Here is a 21,989-nt window from a genome sequence, read left to right on the forward strand (position 1 = left end):
CCGTCTGTCCGGGCTCCCGGCAGAGTGGTGCCCTCAGATCTAGTGGTGCCCCAGGCGGCTGCCTGTTCTGCCTATGGCTAAGGACGGCCCTGTGGAAAGGGCTGGCACAAGCCATTGGAACCTAGCCTAAGGGCCAAGAGCAGTGCAGGAGAAGCTTCAGCCGTACCACACGAGTATTAAACACAATCCATTCAGTCTCTTCACCGCCCTGTGAGGAGCTGGAAGGAGCTGCCCGGGCCCCTCACTTGTATGGCGGGGGACAGAGACTATGGGGGCTCATGAGGGATGCACTCATTCTCTTCAAGGATGCGTTTAATCACTCGGGAGATTCGTGCCATTTCACAGCCACCTGGGTGTGTGGAGTTACACGAGTCACAGATGGGTGTCCGTGAGTATCCTCTCAGCAGAGTCACCCTCCTCCAGCCCACAGCTATAGAGTCATAGATTGTAAAGCCAGAAGGGACTATATTACGTTCATCTAGTCTGACCCTCCTGTAGAATTCTACCCACTCACTCCTGCATTCGGGCTGCAACTTCTGGTTGAACTACAGCCAATCTTTTAGAAACACCACCCTCTTTAGGCCCCACTGCTGCCTCCCTCCCTCAAATTCTCTCCCTCTCGTTTCCTGCTGGGCCAGGATTGTGTGCAACACAAAGGACACGAGAAAACATCCTGGACAAGACTGAGTGAAAGAGATACATCTGCTGCACAGTGCCATGCCAGACCCTGACACAGAGACTCTACAGGTACTACATGGGAGCTGAGAGCCAAAGGACAAGTGGGAACATGTGGAGATCAGCTTGTTTTATTTAGTCATTAGCCCTTTAAACATAGTCCAGGGTGGAACCAGGAAGTGAAAAGTCAATAAATAGTTTGTTAACTTGTTGAGGCCCAAAAGGGAGAAAAACAGAGACTTAGGACGAAGACACTCAGAGCTCTGGCAGGAGAAGGATCAACTCTAAGAAATAAGGAGCAGGAGTTCCCTTGGAGTAAAACCTGTGGAAGCCCCCTGATACCCAGGTATTATACTGCACAGGGCGAGAGAGGGTGGGATACATTTGCATTTTCATTCAGATTGTTTCCTTTTGCTTGTCTGAAAGATGGCCTTGATCATCCAAAGAACCTGGGGAGAAAAGGGAGCGTGGCTGGTCCATTTTGTGTGCACTGCGCAAGCCCTTGGAAATTGTGATCTGCTCAGCTGCACACAGGCTCAGCTGTTACTCAGGCTTAGGGTGACCAGAGGTCCTGTTTTTAAAGGGACAGTCCCATATTTAAGTCCTCCTGCAGGTGTTCAGACTTTTTCTTAAATATGGGCAAATTGTCCCATATTTTCTGTCTCCCCCACACAGGGCCGGCTCCAGACCCCAGCACGCCAAGCGCGCGCTTGCGCCGGCATTTTTCCGGGAGGGCGGCAGGCGGCTCTGGCGGACCTCCTGCAGGCATGACTGCGGAGGGTCCGCTGGTCCCGTGGCTCCGGTGGAGCATCCGCAGGCATGCCTGCGGGAGGTCCACCAGAGCCGCGGGACCAGCGGACCCTCCGCAGGCACGTCTGCAAGAGGTCCCCCGGAGCCGCGGGACCGGTGACCGCCAGAGCGCACCCCGCGGCGCGCCGCCCTGCTTGGGGTGGCGGAATTCCTAGAGCCGCCCCTGCCCCCACATCAATACTTGTGGGTCCTGCTGCTGGCCAGATTCCTGCTCGCCAGCCGCCCGCCCGCCCACCGGCGGTAAGTGGGGGGTCCAGTGGCTGACGATGGGGGTGGGTGTGCAGGGCTGGTGGTGGGGCAAAGCTGCAGCGCATGGGGCTGGTCCATCAGCACAGCCCCTGCTGCGTGCTGGCTCTCGGCCAGCAGGGCCCCGTCCCCGTTCCCAGCCGGCATGGGCTGCGTGCTGCGGTGGCTGGTGAGTGTGGGCAGGCACCAGGTTGTGTCCGGTTACATGTCGCCTCTGCTGCCCACCTTTCCGTGCTCCCCCTCTCGCTGTCCTCTCCCTGCTTTGCCCCCTCACCCCCCCCCCCCAGCCTCACTGCTCCTCCACATCCCCCCCGGCAGGGCGCATCCTGCTCCCCACGCTGTGCAGAGAACCAGCCCCTGGTTGGAGCACTCAGCTGACCAACAGCCTGGCCGGCAGCTCCTTCCTTCCCCCACTGCCTCTGGCTGGGCCAATGCCCCAGGAAAACCCAAGATCCTCTGGCCAGGAGGAGCCGGGTCCTGCACGTGCCAAAGCCCCGCACACCGGGGAAGCCTCTCCACCCCTCAGCTCAGGTCTGGAGTGTCGGGGGGAAGCAATATCCAGCCTGTTCACACCCCAAACCTGCAGGCTCTACAGCAGCCCCCCCCCCTGCCCCGAGCAGGGACTTAGCTTAGCACCGCTTTCACCCCCCCCCCCACAATGCCTTGGGTTTTGCCTCCAGGGAGCGCAGGGCTGCTCCGTCCCCTGGGCACCCTCCCCTGCTGTGCCACCGCTCTGGCCGGGTTCCATGAAGCCCCTGCAGGCAGGTTCCCTGGGCCCTGGTGCACAAAGCATCCTTAGGGCTTAACCCCTTCCTGCCCGTGCTGGAGCCAGGAGCCAGGAGGGTTATGTTGGTGACGGGCAGCAGCTTGGGGGTGCTGGCTGCCTTTCGACACTGTGAGGGCAGGAAGGGACAAGCTGCTTCCAGCCACAGAGGAGCAGAGGGCGAGGGAAGAGATGACCTCTCCAAAGACATAGGCCAGGTCGTCCCTCCCCTGCAGCTGGAAGCAGCTCCCCTACCTTCCCTCCCACACAGCGCTGAAAGGCTGCTGCTGGCCACATTCTGGTATGAACCCCAGCAGAAATCTGGGGGGGGGGGAAGGGGCATGTGACTTTGCATGCCCCCTCCCCACCTGCTGCCTTGGGAAAACATGGCACCAGATACTAGGAGAGGCGGGTCCAGGGCCGTCCTTAGCCATAGGCAGAATAGGCAGCCGCCTAGGGCACCACTAGGTCTGGGGGCACCACTCTGCCAGGAGCCTGGACAGACGGGAAGCAGTGAAGCATGTAAGAGCAGGGCTGCTGGGTCCTAGAGAGAGCCGAATGCAGCACAGTCTGAGGGAGGGGACTGGCTGCTGGGGTCTCTGGGAAGGGGTGGGGGAAGGAAACTCACCTGTAGGGTGACCAGATGTCCCGATTTTATAGGGACAGTCCCGATTTTTGGGTCTTTTTCTTATATAGGCTCCTATCCCCCCCCACCCCCGTCCTGATTTTTCACATTTGCTGTCTGGTCACCCTAGGTGGGGGTAACTGGTACCTATATAAGACAAAGCCCCAAATATCAGGACTGGCCCTATAAAATCAGGACATCTGGATCTGGTCACCCTAGCTGGAGAGCGCATCTCTCCCCCGGGCTGGCAGCGATCCATCTCATCCAGGGGGAGCTGCACAGGGCAGGATGAGCTGCTGTGACTCCATGGGTGCCCCGTCCCTGAGATCAGAGGCTGTGCTAACTTCACCATGGTCCGTTGGGCTGGTGGTGGTGCCCATTGGCGTGTGATCGGATCTGAGGGTTTGCTGCTGCTGTTGCCACTCTGCACCCCAAGAGGTGGATTTTGGGGTCCTGCAGTTTTCCACCTTCGTGGGTGCACTGAGAGGCCCCTGTGGGTGCCATGGCACCCTCGGGCACCACGTTGGGGACCCCTGACCTAGAGAGCCTCCTGAAGCACGGCGATTGTTTTGATTTAAATGGACTTGAACTGTATGAAGAATTGAGGACACTGTCATCAATGTTGCCACATGGAAAATCAATGATGGACATTGTACAGTTTACTCATACCAGCAAACTTGTTGACATATACCCTAATGTGTACATTGCCACTCGTATTCTACTGACAATTCCTGTAACAGTAGCATCAGGAGAACGGAGTTTCTCAAAACTAAAGCTCATTAAAAACTATCTCCACTCTACAAGGAGTCAGGAACACTTGACTGGTCTTGCTATTCTTGCAATCAAACAAGATATCACTTTGTCTTTGTCAAAGATGACATTATTACTGGTTTTGCAGCCCAAAAAGCCAGAAAGATTGCTTTTAATTAAAAATAAATTCTTGTTTCAATACCTCTGCATATACATTTCCAATAAAATGTTGACAAATTAAAAAAATTATATTATTTGCATCATTCTGTCAAATCAGAATTTTTTCTATAGTGCTACCTCTTTAGTTCTAGTCCATCAGCATTACAATGTGCTTAATTAAGTTAAATTGGTTTTAATAACATGCATGTGGCAAGTTTTCCAATAGTGTAACCTTATGTTTGTGTTGCTAAGATCAAGACAGGCACAGGGGCACCAGTTTAATAATCCCGCCTAGGGCACCATAAATCCTAAGGATGGCCCTGGGCGGGTCTATCCCGGGGGTCCAGTCAGTCATGGAGGACAGAGAGCACCGGGCAGAGAGAGTTGGGTCAGTCAGTCATCCTCCCTGTGAGAGAGAGGTGTACGGGAGTGTATGTGTGCCATCTCTCCCCATGTGGGGTAGCTCCCAGTCCGAGAATCTGCTCTTAGCTTTCCTGAGATCCCTCTCTTGGCCGTACCTGCAGCTGTTACTGAATATCACACTAGTTTTGATGTTACAATACACAGTGTGTGGCCCGGCCTCTCTTTTTGCAGGTGCAAATTGCATTTGCATGGGGGAAACACCCTTTTACATCTGTTTGGGACAACAGTGTTGTCAGCTCTTGTAGTTTTATCATGAATTGTGTGATATTTGACATTTCCAGGAGTTATGTACTCTCCGTTTTCATTAAAAAAAAAAAGTTTCTAGCCTTCATGATTGTAGGGAAAAGCTTGAAAGCATTTTCTGAGTGGACCCAAAATGTTAAAAAACAGAAGGCAAATAGAAAGATTCCAATTTTCTTAAAACATGATTTTTAAGCCAGTCTGATTATTCTGGGGGTCTGACTCATGATTTTTGAATGCCTGGGGTTGAGAACACTGCACAAAGGTAAAAAATGAACAATGCAAAGAATGAACAATGCAAACAGTCAAGGAGAAAGGCTGAGATTTCTCTGGGTTACTTCCTTCCACGTCAGAGAGGTTTTCTCCTCTACTAACTGAGGTTGCACCATTCAGCATTTCTTAGGTTGATAATTAGCAATAATAAAACTGTAATGACTTGGGTTTATGTGGGAGAGAGGTGAAGCTAGGATGAAAGCAAGAGATATCGCCTACAAGGAGAGCTAGGTAAGATCTACTTCTAACATTGTATACATCTGCTTTTCAGGGATTTAAAACTCTGCAATTTGCTCTCTCTGGGGTCTGCAACACTTCCTTAATATGTGCATTACCACCATAAAAATGGAGTGAAAGATGGACAGAGACAAAAAGAAGCTAGCTCATTTGTAGCGTTGTGTTGTAAGACAGGTTTTATGTATTCAGGCCTGACAAGTCACCTCCCTGGGAAATGGAATCATTGTTTTTCCCAACTGAAATGTAACACTATGATAGCAACACAGGGACCCTTTAAATTTGCTACAACTTCAAGGGGCAATCCGGTTCATCATGCCATTATGGCCTGATCCAAAGCCCAGTGAAATCAATGGAAAGAATCCCATCAAGTTAGTGGATTTTGGATTGGCCCCTTAAAGTCTTCCTTTCTAAAATTCAATCTCAGATTTTAGATGGAGCAGAGATATGGAGCCTAAAAGGTAGAAATGTCATATAATTTGTTATTCTGAGAAAGATACTGGGTCTTCCCACACACCGTTTCAGGAGCAGTGTGGAAGGGAAAGCCTGGGGAATGATCCCTACAGAAGGCATTTTTTGTTGTTTCTGTTGAAAGTTTTGGGATTTAGAGGAAGGTCCTCTGCTCAGGTTACGCCTTTAAGAATGGTGTGAAAAATACAACATTCCAGCCTCTCCTTGCTCGTCTGGAATCTCAGAACATCCGACATTTGTCTTGCATCCGACGAAGTGGGTATTCACCCACGAAAGCTCATGCTGCAAAACGTCTGTTAGTCTATAAGGTGCCACAGGATTCTTTGCTGCTTTTACAGAACATCCGAGGTGCCCAAGATTAAATGAAGACTTTATTGGTGATAACAAAAGTTTAAATTTTATTTTTTAATCAAGCAACATTCTACTGAGAGAGACGCTCAAGAGTATCTTATCGGGGGTTATGCTGCCATAGCGTCATTTTGCCTTTCCGTAATTAAACCTCCCACAGGCTGAAAATATATTTGATGTGTTTAATCTTGTCCATTCCAGATGGCTTTTGCTTGACTGAGGTCCCATAAAATTGCTAATGTTGTGGTCCAGTTAAAGCAAGCAGACTGGGTCAAATCCTCAACTGGTGTCCATTAGCATAGCTCCATTGAGAATCTAACCCACTGACTTCAATGGAGTTACGCTGATTTACACCAGCCCAGGATCTGCCCCATAGATTTAACTGACTAACAGTAAGGAGAAAGTAATTAGGATGGTTACAACATTTGCCCTATTGATTTACACCAGGGTCAACAGAAAGAGAATCAATTCATATATTTATACACTGTTTATAATTTGCATACATTGCAACTTTGGGATTTGAAGTTCGGTCTTATTTTTAACAAGCTCATTTGTGTCTATTAACTCTTTTTCCTGTGCTATGGCAAAAGCTGATTGACATGAATACCTGGTTTTGTAGTAATGAAGATTGGATGGTAACACACACTGGTAACATTAATTTCATAAGTGTAACATTTTTAAACTGGGTTTTAGCTGCATGATGCTCCTGAAAGTTTTACTTAGGACAAAAAAATGATGTTGTGAGGATTCCGTTTCTAACAGCCCATCTTCTATTCCAATGATTCATTTCAACATATTATAATCCAAGCATTTTGCATTAACCACTTAAAAGGCATGCTATTTGCATCACAAGAAAAATGTGCCTATGCCTACCTACCCCTACAATACTGTATAATTAACATTTCATAACAATCAGATCACTCAAATTCTATGCATTATAAATATTCTTCTGATCCACTCAGACACCACACTGTCAGAATTCTATACATTTCCTCATAATCTAATATACCCTAAAACCATAATCCTTACAAAACCATACTCACATTTTCTAGTTAAGTACTTACATGGACCTCATTACCGTAGGATCTAAGCACCTTTTCAATCTAGCACCTCGTGAGGTAGGACAGCACTATTATCCTAATTTTACAAATAGGGAACTGAGGCACGACAAAGGCTAAATGAGTTGCCTGAGATCACACAGGAAGTGTGTGGCAGAGAATTAAACCCAGGTCTCCGCCAGAACCCTAACTGCTGGACCATCCTGCCTGTTTAAGAAACAGTATATAAAATCAGGAGTATATCAAACAGCAGAGTTCCATTATGGAACAAACCCAGGAGGCAGTTAACACTGGGTGAAAGCTGCAAGTTGCCTGGGGTGATAATGAATGAGGAAATATTACATGGCAGCAAGGAATCAAGCTGTTCCTTTCCAACAACATGAACGTGCCTGTTGTTTTAAAGAGTCTAGATTTTTGCAAAGCACAAGTAATATTGCTCTGGGGCATTAGCTTGTATAGAAAATGATTTTAGTTTATTGTTCATTTATTGTGTGATGTTATAATTAACTGACATGTTATGTTATATATAATCATTGTATGCTAAATAGAGTTAAACTGTAGGATTATAGAAGTTTAAGATTGATGAGTTTGTAGAAGGAATTCTCATGTATTAGGTATCTAAGTAAGTAGGGTTGAAATGCAAGGCCTCTGGGATGAGGCCTGTAAAATTTTATCTTAGCCATACATAAGCCATAGAGTTAAGGAACGCTGATATAAGTAAGTGACCAAAGAATAACCTGATGCCCTAAGATTACTGGAAAAGCTATACCAATGGGTGATATTGCAAAGATACCTGGTAATCACATTTTTGTAACACATGCCCTAACCGCAGAGTGCACTATGTGCAGAAATGCTAATGACGGATAGTCAGAATCACATTATAAAAGAGGGTGCCTAGATTAGGAAAATTGAGCTCCCTATGGGAAACTCCAGCAGGAACCATCCCTCTACTGATGATCAGTCCGTGAGAGACCCATCAGACCCTAACACTATTGTGAAGGACGTGAGTAGAACTATATTTGTAACTTGTGCCTAGCTAGGTCTGTATATAATTTCTACATGCCTGGGTAATCATCACTTTAACTGTAACTTTAATAAAACTTGTAGAACAGCCCAGACCTTGGACTTGTGAATGTCTGTGTGGTCACTACCCTTGGTCTTTGTGTGTCCCTAGAGCAGTGGTGAGCAACCTGTGGCCCATGGGCCACATGCAGCCCGTCAGGGTAACCCGCTGGCAGGCCGTGAGACAGCGTTTACATTGACTGTCGGTTCGCCGTTCCCTGCCAATGGGAGCTGTGGGAAGCATTGGCCAGCACGTCCAGTGGTGAGCTGGAGACGGTTAGCGCCGGTTCCCAGGAACCAGTTGCTAAATTTAGAAGCCGATTTAGAACCGGTTGTTAGGGTTACCATACAGCCAGCAGCCGCCGCTGCTGCTGGGAGACAAGACACCTCGCTCTGTGCAGCTAGAGCGTCCTTTGCCCGATCGCTACCTTCCCCCGTTTGCACTGCAGCCCCCCGAACCTCGTCACCCCCAATTTCTCTCCCCCCTGAGCCTCATCACCCCCGGATTCCTCCCCTCCGGGTCTCCTCTTACCTTGGGCTCCAGCAGGCTGATTGAATCAAACTGCAGCTCTCCTGCCTGAGCTGATTCAATCACTCTGCGGGAGCCCAAGGTAAGACGAGACTTGGAGGGGAGGAATCCGGGGGTGACGAGGCTCGGGGGGGGGGGAGGAATCGGGGGGCTGCGGGGCAAACCGGGGGAAGGTAGCGCTGGAGCAAAGGACTCTCGGCTCTTCAGCTGCACAGAGCCGAGGTGTCCTGTCTCCCAGCAGCAGCTACCGCTGCTGCAATCAGCCTGCAGCTGGCAGCCTGCGGAGCCCAAGGTAAGGAGGGGAGGGGAGGAATCAGAGAGTGACGGGGCTGGGGGGAGGAATGACGAGGCTCGTGGGGGGGAGGAATTGTGGGGTGACGAGGCGGGGTGGGGAGAGGGATGGGATCCCAGGGTGGCAGTGAGTTCCCTGTCTGTATGTTCTAAATAACAGCAGCTGTTCCCCTAGCAAAATCCTCTCCTCTACATTTCCTTTCTATTTTTGCCTCATTTTCTCCAGTTTATAGTTCTGTTTTTAAAGCCTATATTATCTATTCATGTTAATCTGTCTCTTTGTTTCAGACAGGGTTAAATCTGTAACTTGTTTTACATAGAAAAATAGCTAGAGAGATAATGGTAAGACTGTATCACCCAGCATTCTAAGAGGAGCTGTCCTTTACACTTTGTGACTAGGAAAAACAAAACTTGTCTTTGAATTTTATTAACCAATGTAATTGCTTTTAACATATCAGGAAGAAAGGCAGTGACTTTAAGACCTGTTTGTAGTATAATGGAAATACTATAGTTTCTCACTGGCTAACTGTTAAAACATCATTTCTTTTGTTTACAGCCACTGGCAGTAGCTATATAATCCCTTACCCCACGATGGTGTTCTGTAACATTTGCCATGGCTACTGTCTAAATTCTTGCCAAGCTTTTCATCATATCCACAGAACAGAGATTAAATTAATGTAACTGCTAGCTTCAATTCATACTAGTGCTTGTAAAAACTGCTTCATCAATGCACTTAGTTCAATTTTGCAATAAATATCAGAATCCAATAAAGACTATTAAATCTGACTTATTGGCTACATACGTATTATATTTGGAGATGCAGTCAGCTATTATTCAACAGTGAGTTTCGGGGGGCGGCTGTCAGGGGGCAGGGGTGTGGAGGGGGTCAAGGAAGTCAGGGGACAGGGAGCGGGGCGAGTTGGGTAGGGAGTGGGGACCTGGGGGGGTAGTTAGGGTGGGGGGATCTTGGGAGTCGGTGGTCAGGGGACAAGGAGCAGGGGTGGGGTTGATGGATTGCAGGTTCTGAGGGGGGCAGTGGGGGGCAGGACGTGGGGGGGTGTTGGATGGGGAGGACAGCTGTTTTGGGAGGCACAGCCTTCCCTACCTGGCCCCGATACAATTTTGCAACCCCAATGTGCGGGGCCGGCTTTAGGAAGTGTGGGGCCCAATTTGAACAGTTTTGACAGGGCCCCAGCAGGGATGAACTTAAAAAAAAAACACGTAAAAAAACACGTGGGGCTTACTCACCGGGCGGCGCTCCAAGTCTTCGGCGGCACTGTGGCGGCGGGTCATTCACTCGCTCTGAGTCTTCGGTGGCACTGAAGGACCCGCCGCCGAAGTGCTGCTGAAGACCCGGAGCGAATGAAGGACCTGCCGCCAAAGACCCAGTAGGGAGCTGGTTGTTAAGATTTTGGCAGCTCATCACTGAGCACGTCCCTGCAGCCTGCGCCACTTCCCACAGCTCCCACTGGCTGCGAACGGCAAACCGCGGCCACTGGGAGCTGCGGGTGGCTGTACCGGTGGATGGTCAATGTAAACACTGTCTCACAGCCCGCCAGTGGATTGCCCTGACAGGCCCCGTGCAGTCTATGGGCCGCAGGCCGCCCACCACTGCCCTAGAGACTCTAAATCTAAAGCAAGTAGCATAGGTGACTTTCACTGTTAAGCTTGAAACTGTCGCCGCCAGAGCTGAACCCACGGTGGTGTAATACCACGTTACAAAATTTAAATAAAATAAATCTACACTGGGCTCCAGTGGAACACTTTCAGTCGTAACTCTTACAGTTTCCTGGGTTTTGTTTGTTTGTTTTGTTTAGAAGTTGCAAAGTATATTGATTCATGTAAGAGAGAATACAGAAATCAATACAAATGGAATTCTACCACCCCCAGCTCTTGGAAACCAATGTTAGTTCCCAGGACGTGCAGGAATGTCTTCCATACAGTTATCATGCAAATAATGAGAGCCATTTAACCCCTTTTTTCTTCACCTTAACTCAGCTCTCCCAACATGGAACATTTGTCAAGGCAGGAATTAGAGGTTATCCATGAAATTCCCCTCTACCGGGCTTTTGTGGAGAAGTGGGCCCAGGTGGAATCATTCCAGGCCAGGCCAGACGACCTTCTCATTTCCACCTACCCGAAATCAGGCAAGTAAAATAAGAGTGTATGTAAATAGCAGGAGACAGAATACGCTTACCTCTGAAATGCTGCCTTTCAATCTACGTTTCAGGCACCACCTGGATTAGTGAAATCGTGGACATGATTTACAACGACGGGGACGAGGGGAAATGTAAACGGGATGCAATTTTCAATCGAGTCCCTTTCATGGAAATGAGCTGCCCTGAACTCCTAAGTGGTAAGTGCTGTACAGGAGAGCAGACAAATGCACGAGTCCCCTCCCACAGGAGCCATGGAAGGAGGAGAAGTAGGAATGCTGTCTCTGGACTGATTCTAATACTGTATGTAATTCAATCTCTACAACAAGGCAGCTGGTTTTATATTGTCTTTGTACAAACTGTACACCAACATGCTTTACAGGGTTAAACACGCAATTATAGAGCCAGGAACACCTTCCCTGACCCAGCCAGCATCACATTATCCCATTCGCCCCCAAAGCCTGCCTTAAAACTCATTTGTTTCCTGCTTATTAATCCTGCTCCTCACCACAGAAAAACAAAGTCAGTAGAAAAATGTTGCGGCACTAGTGTGTGATGTGTGTTCTGCTTCTTTGAATCTGTAGCTGGAAGCCAGAAACTCTAGAGTGAAACAGAGCAGCATTAGGGACACAGCCTTAGGTTTAGCTTATTCTGGTGGAGTTCCTTGTTCCGTGTCAGAAGAAAGCAGCTCTCTCACTGTGATTCTCATGTGAAACGTTTAAATGGAGTAAGGGACAATTACGCTGCTTTTGTTCCCATCCTAGCCCAGGTCTCTACCCGTGTGTAGATAGACTGTAAACTCTTAGGCTCAGAGACCCCGTCATGTCTGTAAAGCACTGGCAGTGCTATATAAATAATCATAATTTATTTTTCCTTTTGCTGCTTCTAATCATAGAAATGTTGGGCTGGAAGGCACTTTGAGAGGCCTTCTAGTCCACCTCCCTGTGCAGAGGCAGGACCAAGTATACCTAAATCATCCTTGATAGGTCTTTGTCTAACCTGTTCTTAAAACCTCCAAAGGTGGGGATTCGACAGCCTCCCTTGGTGACCTGTTCCAGTGCTTAACTAAGGAGTAGTCGGCCAGGATGAGATCTGAAATGAGAGAGGCCCTCTTGAATGAGGCGGAGAGATGCAGGAAAGTCATTCTAGCCAGCAGCAGTTGCCAAGAGGGTGAATCTGCACCACCAGTTACAGGATTGTTTGGCGCATCACAGAGGAAACCAGAGCTAAATGGGCAGAGGGACAGGGCAGGGCAGGGCAGCAGAGGGACAGGCAGGGTCCAAGAGACAAGCTGAAGTGGTTCCATGGGGGGTTTTAAAGAGAGAAGGTGAATTTGGACTGGTGGCTGCAATGAACAAATCAGTGGAGCTGATCAAAGATTCAGGTGCAGCGGTTATGCACGAGAAGGCTGCCAGCCACAGGAGAGTTAGGATGGGCGGGGGGGGGCATTTAGCCACATCTCCCTCTTTCTAGGCATCATGAAAGGAAGAGGCAGGAAGTGCAGATTCATTCTCCAGTGAGCGCAAGCTGTTCATTCAGGACGTGCCAGGTGCTCCAGACGATACCTTTACCCCCTGTGTGTTTTCCAGGCACAGAGCAGCTGGCTATGATGCCATCGCCTCGGCTAGTGAAGACCCACCTCCCAGTTCAGCTCCTCCCCGTCTCCTTCTGGGAGCAGGACTGCAAGGTAACCAGCTCCAGAGTGACATGGTGATGCAGGAATTGTCATCTGTCAGCTCACCTAGGCCTGCCTCCTGGTTCCAGCAGCCTCCAGTGCCCAACACCTCAGAAAGGCAACCTCCCCATAATTCATATGCCAGTTGTGCAGTGATGGTGTTTGTACTGAAGCAGGGGAAATCTCTTCCAGACCTATGCAGGGGGTCGCAGTCCCTGCTAATTCAGACTGCACTACATTCCCTTTTCTGTCCTGCAGATGATCTACCTTGCCCGAAATGCCAAGGACGTGGCTGTCTCTTATTACCATTTCTACCTGATGGCAAAGATGCATCCAGACCCCGGCACCTGGGATGAGTTCCTGGGGAAGTTTATGGCTGGGAAAGGTAGGAGTAACCTCTCAGACACCACAGTAACAGGTGTGGCATAAGATCGTAAACAACAGAAAAGCAATTCTCCCTTCACCCCCTGGGCAGGAATCCAGGGATATGTTATTCAGTTGGGCTCTAAAGGGTTCAGTGTCAATGACTTCCCTTGGCTCCTCAGAGCGTGGCAGGACGGTGAGTTCCTTAGTGCAGTTTGTGAACATTAGGCCATGGCAACATGGTTCAGTGGACAGGGCACAGAACTAGAAGTGAAATGACCTGGGTTCTAGTCCCAGCTCTGCTACTTACTTGATGGGTGACCGTAGGCCAGTCACTTCACCTCCCTGTGTGACCTTGGGCCAGTCACCGCTCCGTGACTCCATTTGCCCTCCCGCCTTGTCTTATCTATTTAGATTGTGAGCTCTATGTGTGTACGGTACCTAACACGAGGGAATCCCACAGGGCTACTGTAACAGAAATAATTGTTACTATACTCGGTGCCCTCACAATCCTCCCCCTTCAGGAGCAGAGCCCGAACGTTTCTGGTCTGGGGCCAAGACTCCAAACCCACCAGAATGTTTACACACTCCTTAGAAGAGGAGTTTGCAAAGCCTTGTTGAGGCCAAAATAATAATGATTATTTAATGTTGGCATGTCAGTGGGGCCCAACAGCTCCACGCAGGCACCGCGCACACACAGAGAATGACATGGCTCCTCCCCAGATGGCACAGTCTAACTAGACAAAACCCCTGGCCAGACAACGTAGAACAAGCATGTAACATATCTGGTTAGTTACCCTTTTAATCTCTCCCCACCCCCAAACCGTTCTCAGCCACCTTGTCCCTCTGTCCAGAGGCACTGACCAGAACTGGGGACTCAACATACCCATCTTCTGCCTGCCCCACAGAAATAGGTTCAACTCACCATGAGTGCAGGGGCTGGGAGGAGAAAGCAGCCAACCGGATGGTGCCTCTGGGTACGTCTACACTGCAATAAAAAACCTCTAGCCCTGAGTCTCAGGGCCCGGCTCAATTCACTCAGGCTCACGGGGCCTGGGCTGCGGGTCTATATAATTGCAGTGTAGATGTTTGGGCTTGCACTGGAGCTAGGCTTGCCACCTCTCCAGGATTGTCCTGGAGTCTCCAGGAATTAAAGTTTAATCTTGAATTAAAGATTATGCCATGTGATAAAACCTCCAGGAATACATCCAACCAAAACCAGCAACCCTAGCTGGGCCAGACTCTGAGACCCCATGATGGGGAGGGTCTCAGAGCCAGGGCTCCAGCCTGAGCCTGAATGTCTTCACTGCTATTTTTAGCCCTGCTTCCTGAGCCCCATGAACCTCTGGCAGCTGATCCAGGTTCTGAGATTCAGTGCCCCGGATTTTTAAGCACCGTGTAGACGTACCCTTAGATGCCTTTAAAAATTCCAGCTGGTTATTGAAGAAAAAGGACTAGCGGTTCATCCCATCCACCCCTGCCCCTGGGCAGGATTAGTGCACATAGCACACAGTCCACTCTTCTGTCCAGCCTGGTTTTAAACGTCCCAAGCAATGGGGCTCCCAGCCTCCTGCTGGGAGACTGGTATAATAACCTAACAGCTCACGTCCCCTGTGACACTCAGTACTAGCTGTGATGTCTCTCTCCTCCTTTTCTTTGTTGCTTGTTTCAATCTGGATGAAGTGGCTTATGGATCCTGGTACGATCATGTCAAAGGCTGGTGGGAGAAGAAAAAGGCCTATCGAATTCTGTACATGTTCTACGAGGACATGAAAAAGGTGAGGAAGGGGAAGCGATGAGCAGATGCCAGGGGATCCTGCTCCAAATGCCCCCTTTCGCTAAGGAAGGAGGGTGATTTTAACATCTATCTAGGTATGTGTAGAGCTCCCCTCACTGTCCTATCTGAGCATGTCCCAATCATTAACGAGTGTAGCCTCACAACACGCCTGATGGGAGGGCAGCAGTGTTACTCCTGTTGAACTGAGATACTGACAGATTAAGTGATTTGCCTAGAGGGAATCTGTCACAGACCCAGGAGTTGAACGCACATCTCCTGAGTGCCAGTCCAGAAATTCATCGTTCCTCCCCTGCATGTCCATTTGCAACACTGGCATCGTTAGGAGTGGAGGGGTGGTGCTGAAGTCGCCTATTTTACTACACCCAGTGGGACAATACTTTGCATTTGGCTCTGAGGCACATTGACGTCTATCTGGAATATTAACAAAACAATGCCGGAACCAGCCACGTTCAGTGCGGAACTAAGGCAGCGAGTCCACAGCCCCAAACTTCCTGCCTATGGCTGCCAGCGCCACCCATAGGTATGACAGTGGATTCAGTTGATCCAAGCCATGATTCATTTTAACCTGCCCCTTAGCTTCTTATAATAATATGGTAAACAATCCCTAAACTGCTAGATGGCTCATGTCCCGTTGGTTTAGAAAGCAACAACCCTGGCTTTTCCCCAGACCTGATTTAAGTCTGGTCCATAAACACTCCCTTTTGTGCCCCTATCAACCCCAAGAGAAGGTAGAACTAGGAGGGGACGGAGGGACCAAGACCCTCCTCTCATCTTCTAGGTAACACAATAAGCCCCCTGCCAACACACACATCCTGCCCCTCTTAGTGAGCTCCCACCACCAGGCAAATCACCACCACCAGGCAAATCAATCAACAGGGTTCTTCCCCAGCCAGTTCTCTTTTGCACCCAGAGCACTAACAAAGAGGAAGGAGGTACCAGGCTTAGCCTGAGTCAGTGACATATTAGGAGTCTAATGGATCTTTAATTCATATTTGAGCCATCCTTAAATAGTCTCATGTCTCGCATCTTTGCATTCAGACAGACAGCATCACAACGAACACACATGGTCATAGATTTTACACACTGAAGTGCTGAGGGGGTAGTTTGGTGACTAAGTACAGGAAGGGAGTCAGGGGGGCTTTAGGTCTGTTCCATTCTGCATCAGAGTCACTTAAGGCAAGAGTTTCAAAAGCGCACCCACAACAGCGACTAGATTTCCAGAAAAACCCAGCTCCTATTTACACACCTAAATACGGAGCTCTAGATCAGTGGTTTCCAGACTACTGGACTCACTTTCAGGAGTCGGATTTGTCTTGTGTATCCCAAGTTTCACCTCACTTAAAAACCTACTTGCTTGCAAAATGAGACATAAAAATATAAAAGTGTCACCACGCACCATTACTAAAAAATTACTTACTTTCTCCTTTTGGCTGTATGAAATTTTCGGTTGTACTGACTTTGCTAGTGCTTTTTATGTAGCCTGTTGTAAAACTAGGCAAACGTCTAGATGAGTTGATATACCGGAAGATCTCTGTGTACACACACTGAGCGAGATTGCTGGCAGTTGTACAATTACATCCATAATGTTCTGTGCAGGGGTGAATGCAGCTGAAATCTATTTGGCAGGTGAAGCTGGTTGTGACTCAACAAACCTCCACAAAGGTTAAGGGGTATTAAAGCCCTTGAGTTGGCTATAACTTAAGAAAGAAAGAAAACAAACCAACCAACCACTCACTCACTCCACTGCAGGCTGCAAACTGCAGACCTGGCTTCATTATCTCTCAAAAGTAGACACTTAGGGCTTATCTTGGGGAAAGCCTGGGATGGGAGTGTGTATACAGGGAGTTTTACCTGCATAGCTATGCTGGTAATTTTGTGTGTGTGTGTAGAGAAGCTTTAGCTATTCTTACCTTAAGGCAAGGGGTTTGGGTTGAGTTCTCACTGGAACCAGAAGCAGCTACAATACTAGCCATGGGCTACTAGACTCCACTTAAGGTCATATGAGGCAGGGGGCTTCTAAGGGTAGGTCTATACTCACCGTCCGGGTCGACGCGGTGAGTTCGACTTCTCGGAGTTCAAACTATCGCGTCTAATCAAGACGCGATAGTTCGAACTCCCCGCATGCTCCGGTCGACTCCGGAACTCCACCACCGCAAATGGCGGTGGCAGAGTCGACCTTGGAGCTGCGGAGTTCGACCCCGCCGCGTCTGGATGGGTAAGTCAGTCGAACTAGGGTACTTGCGTACCCTGGTTCGACCCCCTCCCTTACTGTAGACCAGGCCTAAGGGCTGCTATTTATACCTTTCCCCAGCACTCCCTGGTGCTAGAACTGCAGCATTTCAGGGAAGGCCACACTGCAGCTTCTCATTGAAGAGTAGGGAACCGATTAATATTACTTGGTTGGTTTGTTCTAACTTTGGTTGTTTTGGATTTTGGGTGGTTTGTTGGTGAGGGGCCCCTTTTTCCTCCTGGCTACAGAAAACAAGATGGAAAGGTGTTTTAAAAGGGGGGGGGAATACAACAGGCACACTCAAAAGAATAAAAAAGTATGTAGAAGTGGCTGATTGCCTAAAACCAGTAAGGGATGGAGCCAAGAGATTATATAGCTGAGCTGCAGTTAGGCTGAAGTTAGAGTTTAGGGCTGGTGAGAATTTTGTTTAAAGGTTTCGGCTAGCTTCCGTCTCTGCCTTTAAAAGGGGAGGCCATTTCATATGACTATCAGTGCTAGAACTTTAGAAGCTTAATTAATGCCCTTTCTGTGAGATCTCAGATTAAAGCAATTTACTTTTAATATTTACAATGGGCTTCTGATTTTTTTTCCCCTGCCCCTCCTCTCTTCACTGATTCTATGAACTTATACGCTCTGCTTCTAGAATGCTAGTGTGGTATTAGTACTGTATGTAGCAGCCCACTTGGTAAATGGAGTGTTTTGTTTAAAGTTGGTTGTACAGGATAGCAAGCCTTTGCTGATCCTTTTTTTCAAAAGTTTTTCTGGGCTCTAGAAATCATTGGTTATTATGATGCATCACTCATTAAAAGAGCTGCTCTTTGCTCATCAGAGGCCTACTCCACAACCCACTGGTCTCTGGATTAGGTCCCAAATGAATACAAGAAAGATGTGTCACATTCTACCAACACATCCAAGAGTGGCTAGGAAAACTTCTGCTCAGTAACATATTATCCTTCATCATGTCTCACCACCTGAGACTCTGTCTGCCTGTCTCTCTGCAGGACCCAAAGCGCGAAATAGAGAAGGTGCTCCAGTTTCTGGGAAAGGACCTGAAGGAGGAAGTGGTGAATAAAATCCTCCACCATACCTCCTTCCAGGAGATGAAGAAGAATCCTACTGCTAACTATGAAATGATGCCAGTCTGGGCTATGGACCACAGTGTGTCTCCATTCATGAGGAAAGGTAAGAGGTTTACAGGAAAAGCCGTAAGATAACAGCAGGAACCGTTTTCTACGATTCTTACTAGCTCCTGATTCCACTTTCACAGGAAGGGAAATTCCCAGGGTCAGTGTTTTTCTCTGTGAGCCAAGCCCAGTTAATGGTGGAGCTGCATATGGAAGGCCCAGCTCAGATAAATGACCATAAGGAAGGTTCTCCTGTTTAGTTTCTACCATGCAGATCCTGGTGTAGCACTCTGGAGAGCATGATTGATCTTGTGGTTTTGGCATTAACTGGGGCTTCAGGAAATGCGAGTTCTGTTTCCTGCTCTAATATTAACTCGCCATGTGGCATTGGGCAAGTCTCTGAGACCCTGAAATCAACGGCTATTGGGAGCCTAAATATCTTTGAGGAAGTGGTCCTTGATTTCCATGTGCCTCTCTTTTGCCATCTGCAAAACGGGGATATCCAGAAGGAAGTGCCCTTGTTCGTTTACACTATAAACTCCTCCAGGCACAGTTTGTCTCCTACTATGTTTGCGTACAGTACTTACCCCAGTGGGGGACTTCAGGTGCAATACAAATAACATTAGTGATTTGCCATGCCTGGACCTGAGTTAATATGTGACTGTGGCCTGCAGGAAGAGATCACAGATGTCAGCGTCCTCAATTTGGGAGTGCACAGAATATCCATTGACAGTTCAACAGTGCTAATTACTGGTGGCGTTTCTTGCATGCATCTTAAAAACAATTGTTTGGATACAAAGATCCTTTTCTCTCTTGAGAAGGAAAAATAGACACTGGCCTAAGTTTTCCAAAGTTCCTGGTGCTTTTGGGTGACCAGCCTGAGACACCTTTTAAGGTTTTGAGTTTTAGAAGGTGGGTACTGAGCATTTTCTGAAAATTGGGGCCCTTAAAGGTGTCTCAAGTTGAGCATCCAAGATCACTCGGAAGTTTGGAGAATGTACGTGCATTAATCATACATCCTGAGATGCATGACTGGTGTGAAGAGATGTTCCGTAGGACCCCTCTGCTCCCGACTCACACACAGTCCCCAGCAGTGAGGACACTGTAAAGTTTGTGTGAACCCCATCAACCTCAAATACATGTTTCCCGCTGCTTCTAACCTTAACTTGCTTAACTTGAAAGTCTCTTGCAGCCCTTTGATCTGTTTCATTTTCTCCTTTGTTCCTGTTAAGCATCTAAGCAAAGAGAACACCAAAAACCTGACTTAGGACCGCAGTGCTATGCTAGGGCCTTTTGGAGTATCTTTGGGAAAGAAGATAACAGAACCAGAACCTCAGAAGTGGGGCAGGAGCCCAGAAGGGGAGAATAAACTAGCCATTCTTTTGTTTTCTTCCCATCAGGGATGGCAGGAGACTGGAAGAATTACTTCACCGTGGCTCAGAATGAGATATTTGACGCACATTATAAAGAGCAGATGACAGGCTCGACATTCAGATGCCAAATGGAGATATGAAGAAAAGGCTTCCCTATGTTTCATCAGACAAATGCAAGCTGTCTAAATACTAAGATGGGTGAACTAGAGTGCCTGGCCTTAAATGAGGATATTGATATAATAGGCATAATGGAAACTTGGTGTAATGAGGATAATCAATGGATTTGCGATAATATGAGGGTACAAAATATATATGAATGACAGAGCTGGTGGGGGAGTGGCACTATATGTGAAAGACAGCATAGTCAAGTAAAGTAAAAATCTAAAATGAATTAAACTGAACCATAGAATCTCTATGGATAGAAATTTCATGTTTGAATAATCCGAGTATAGCAGTAGGAATATGCTACTGACCACCTGAAGGCGATGGTGACTTTGACAGAGTTTAGAGAGGCTATGAAGACAGAAAACCCAATAATAATTTCAACTGTCCTCTTATTGACTGGGTACATGGCAACTCAAAAAGGGATGCAGAGGTAAAATTTCTAGACACATTAAATGACTGCGTCTTGGTTCAGCTTGTCCTGGAACCCTCAAGGGGAGAGGCAATTCTTGATTTTAATCCTAAGTGGAGCACAGAATATGGCCAAGAGAGGTAAATATAGCTGAACGTCTCAGTAATAGCGACAATGATGTAATTAAATTTAACATTCTTGGAGGGGGAGAAATGCCAAAGAAACCCACCACAATAGCATTTAACTTCAAAACAGGTAACTACACAAAAATGAGGAAGCTAGTTAGATGGCAATTAAAAGGAACAGTTACAAGTGGGAAATGCCTGCAGACTGCATGGAGACTATTTAAAAGCACCATAACTGAGGCAGTAAAAGGACCAAAAATATTCCACCATGCTTAAGCAGCTGAATAAAAGAGATGATTAGAGGCTAAAATGTATCCTTTAAAAATTGGAAATTTAAGTCCTAGTGAGGAAAATAGAAAGAAGCATAAACTCAGGCAAGTCAAGTGTAAATGTATAATATAACAGACCAAGAAAGAACTTGAAGAGCAACTAGCTAAGTACACAAAAACTAACAGCAAAAAAGTACATCAGAAGCAGAAATCCCGCCAAACAGTCAGTGGATCCACTGGATGATTGTGTTGCTAAAGGAGCACTCAGAGATGACAAGGCTCTGACAGAGAAGCTAAATTAATGTTTGAATTGGTTTTCACTGAAGAGGATGAGGGGGAGATCTCCACATCTGAGCCGTTCTTTTTAGGTGACAAATCCGAGGAACTGTTGATTGAGGTGTCCGTAGAAGAGGTTTCAGGACAAATTGATAAATTAAACAGTAATAAATCACCAGGACCAGACGGCATTCACCCAAGAGTTCTGAAGGAACTCAAATAAATTGCAGAACTACTAGCTGTGGTTTACTTAAATCAGCCTATGTACCAGATGATTGCAGGATAGCAAACGTGATGCTGATTTTTAAAAAAGGCTCCGCACAATGTAATAAAATGGTTAATAACTAGAAGAGCATATGTGGCAGCAGTGAGATTCAGTGGCTAGAGCTCTGGACTGGGAGTAAAGTGACCTGCACTCTGACAATGACCTGCTGTGTAACCTTAGCCAAGTCTGATAACTGTTCTGTTGATGAGATTTTTGTGCTGCTGCCATAAATTAGAGCTACTCTGACTTACGCCAGGGGCTACTCTGGCTCCTGAAACAATTTTAAGCTACCTTGGCACCTCCCCATCCCAGCTGCAAAATCCCACCTTGTGTCTCAGTTTTTCCCTTCTGTACCATGGGGATGGTGATGCTTAATGCACTACTGCAAGGTGCTCAGATACCTATAAAAACCTATATAAGAATAGAATAGAGTGCTGGAGCTTATTATTAAAAGCACTGAAGTGACTTAGGAGCACATGTCCCGCTGAACGTCAATATGACGTGTACTTCTGAGTCACTGAGGCACTTTTGAAAATCCCACCCACTCACCCTCTTTTGTAAGGCACTTTGAGACCCATGGATGTGCTCAGTAAAAGCTAAATATTATTAATCTAATTCCTCATTGCCCTTTCAATGCAAGCAATAACAAAGTACAATAACTCCACTTTAAAAATAGATATTCATCATGTCTCTTGGTTATACGAACTTATAAAATTGCCAAGTGCCTTTGGAAACCATTGTTGTATGCAGTGCTGTGGTAGCCATGTTGGTCCCGGGGTATTAGAGATGCAAGATAGGTGATGT

At 47.5% G+C, this 21,989-nt stretch overlaps 1 protein-coding gene across 3 annotated transcripts; it reads left to right on the forward strand.

Annotated features, from left to right (window-relative positions):
- The first annotated feature begins 643 nt into the window (after positions 1-643).
- On the forward strand, positions 644-21,861 carry LOC123371085 (sulfotransferase 1 family member D1-like). 3 transcript variants are annotated; one of them, XM_045018272.1, is made up of 8 exons: positions 644-747; positions 10,956-11,104; positions 11,188-11,313; positions 12,703-12,800; positions 13,047-13,173; positions 14,835-14,929; positions 18,181-18,361; positions 19,704-21,861. In XM_045018272.1, exons 2-8 carry the CDS (start codon positions 10,966-10,968, stop codon positions 19,814-19,816), a joined length of 879 nt encoding a protein of 292 aa, XP_044874207.1. In that variant the 5' UTR covers positions 644-747; positions 10,956-10,965; the 3' UTR covers positions 19,817-21,861. The 3 variants fall into 3 exon arrangements, with proteins under 3 accessions (XP_044874207.1, XP_044874205.1, XP_044874206.1); XM_045018270.1 differs by lacking the exon at positions 644-747 and adding an exon at positions 911-1,021; XM_045018271.1 differs by lacking the exon at positions 644-747 and adding an exon at positions 5,062-5,195.
- Positions 21,862-21,989: the final 128 nt, after the last annotated feature.

This window comes from Mauremys mutica, chromosome 5 (genome assembly GCF_020497125.1).
Source record: "Mauremys mutica isolate MM-2020 ecotype Southern chromosome 5, ASM2049712v1, whole genome shotgun sequence".
Lineage (NCBI taxonomy): Eukaryota > Metazoa > Chordata > Testudines > Geoemydidae > Mauremys > Mauremys mutica.

What these genes read in the sequence shown, in the direction of transcription:
- LOC123371085 (XM_045018272.1), top strand. Translation starts at nt 10,966, where the DNA reads ATGGAACATTTGTCAAGGCAGGAATTAGAGGTTATCCATGAAATTCCC. An exon ending in GAAGTTTATGGCTGGGAAAG is followed by an intron (nt 13,174 to 14,834) that starts GTAGGAGTAACC and finishes ATCTGGATGAAG; the next exon opens with TGGCTTATGGATCCTGGTAC. An exon ending in TCTACGAGGACATGAAAAAG is followed by an intron (nt 14,930 to 18,180) that starts GTGAGGAAGGGG and finishes GTCTCTCTGCAG; the next exon opens with GACCCAAAGCGCGAAATAGA.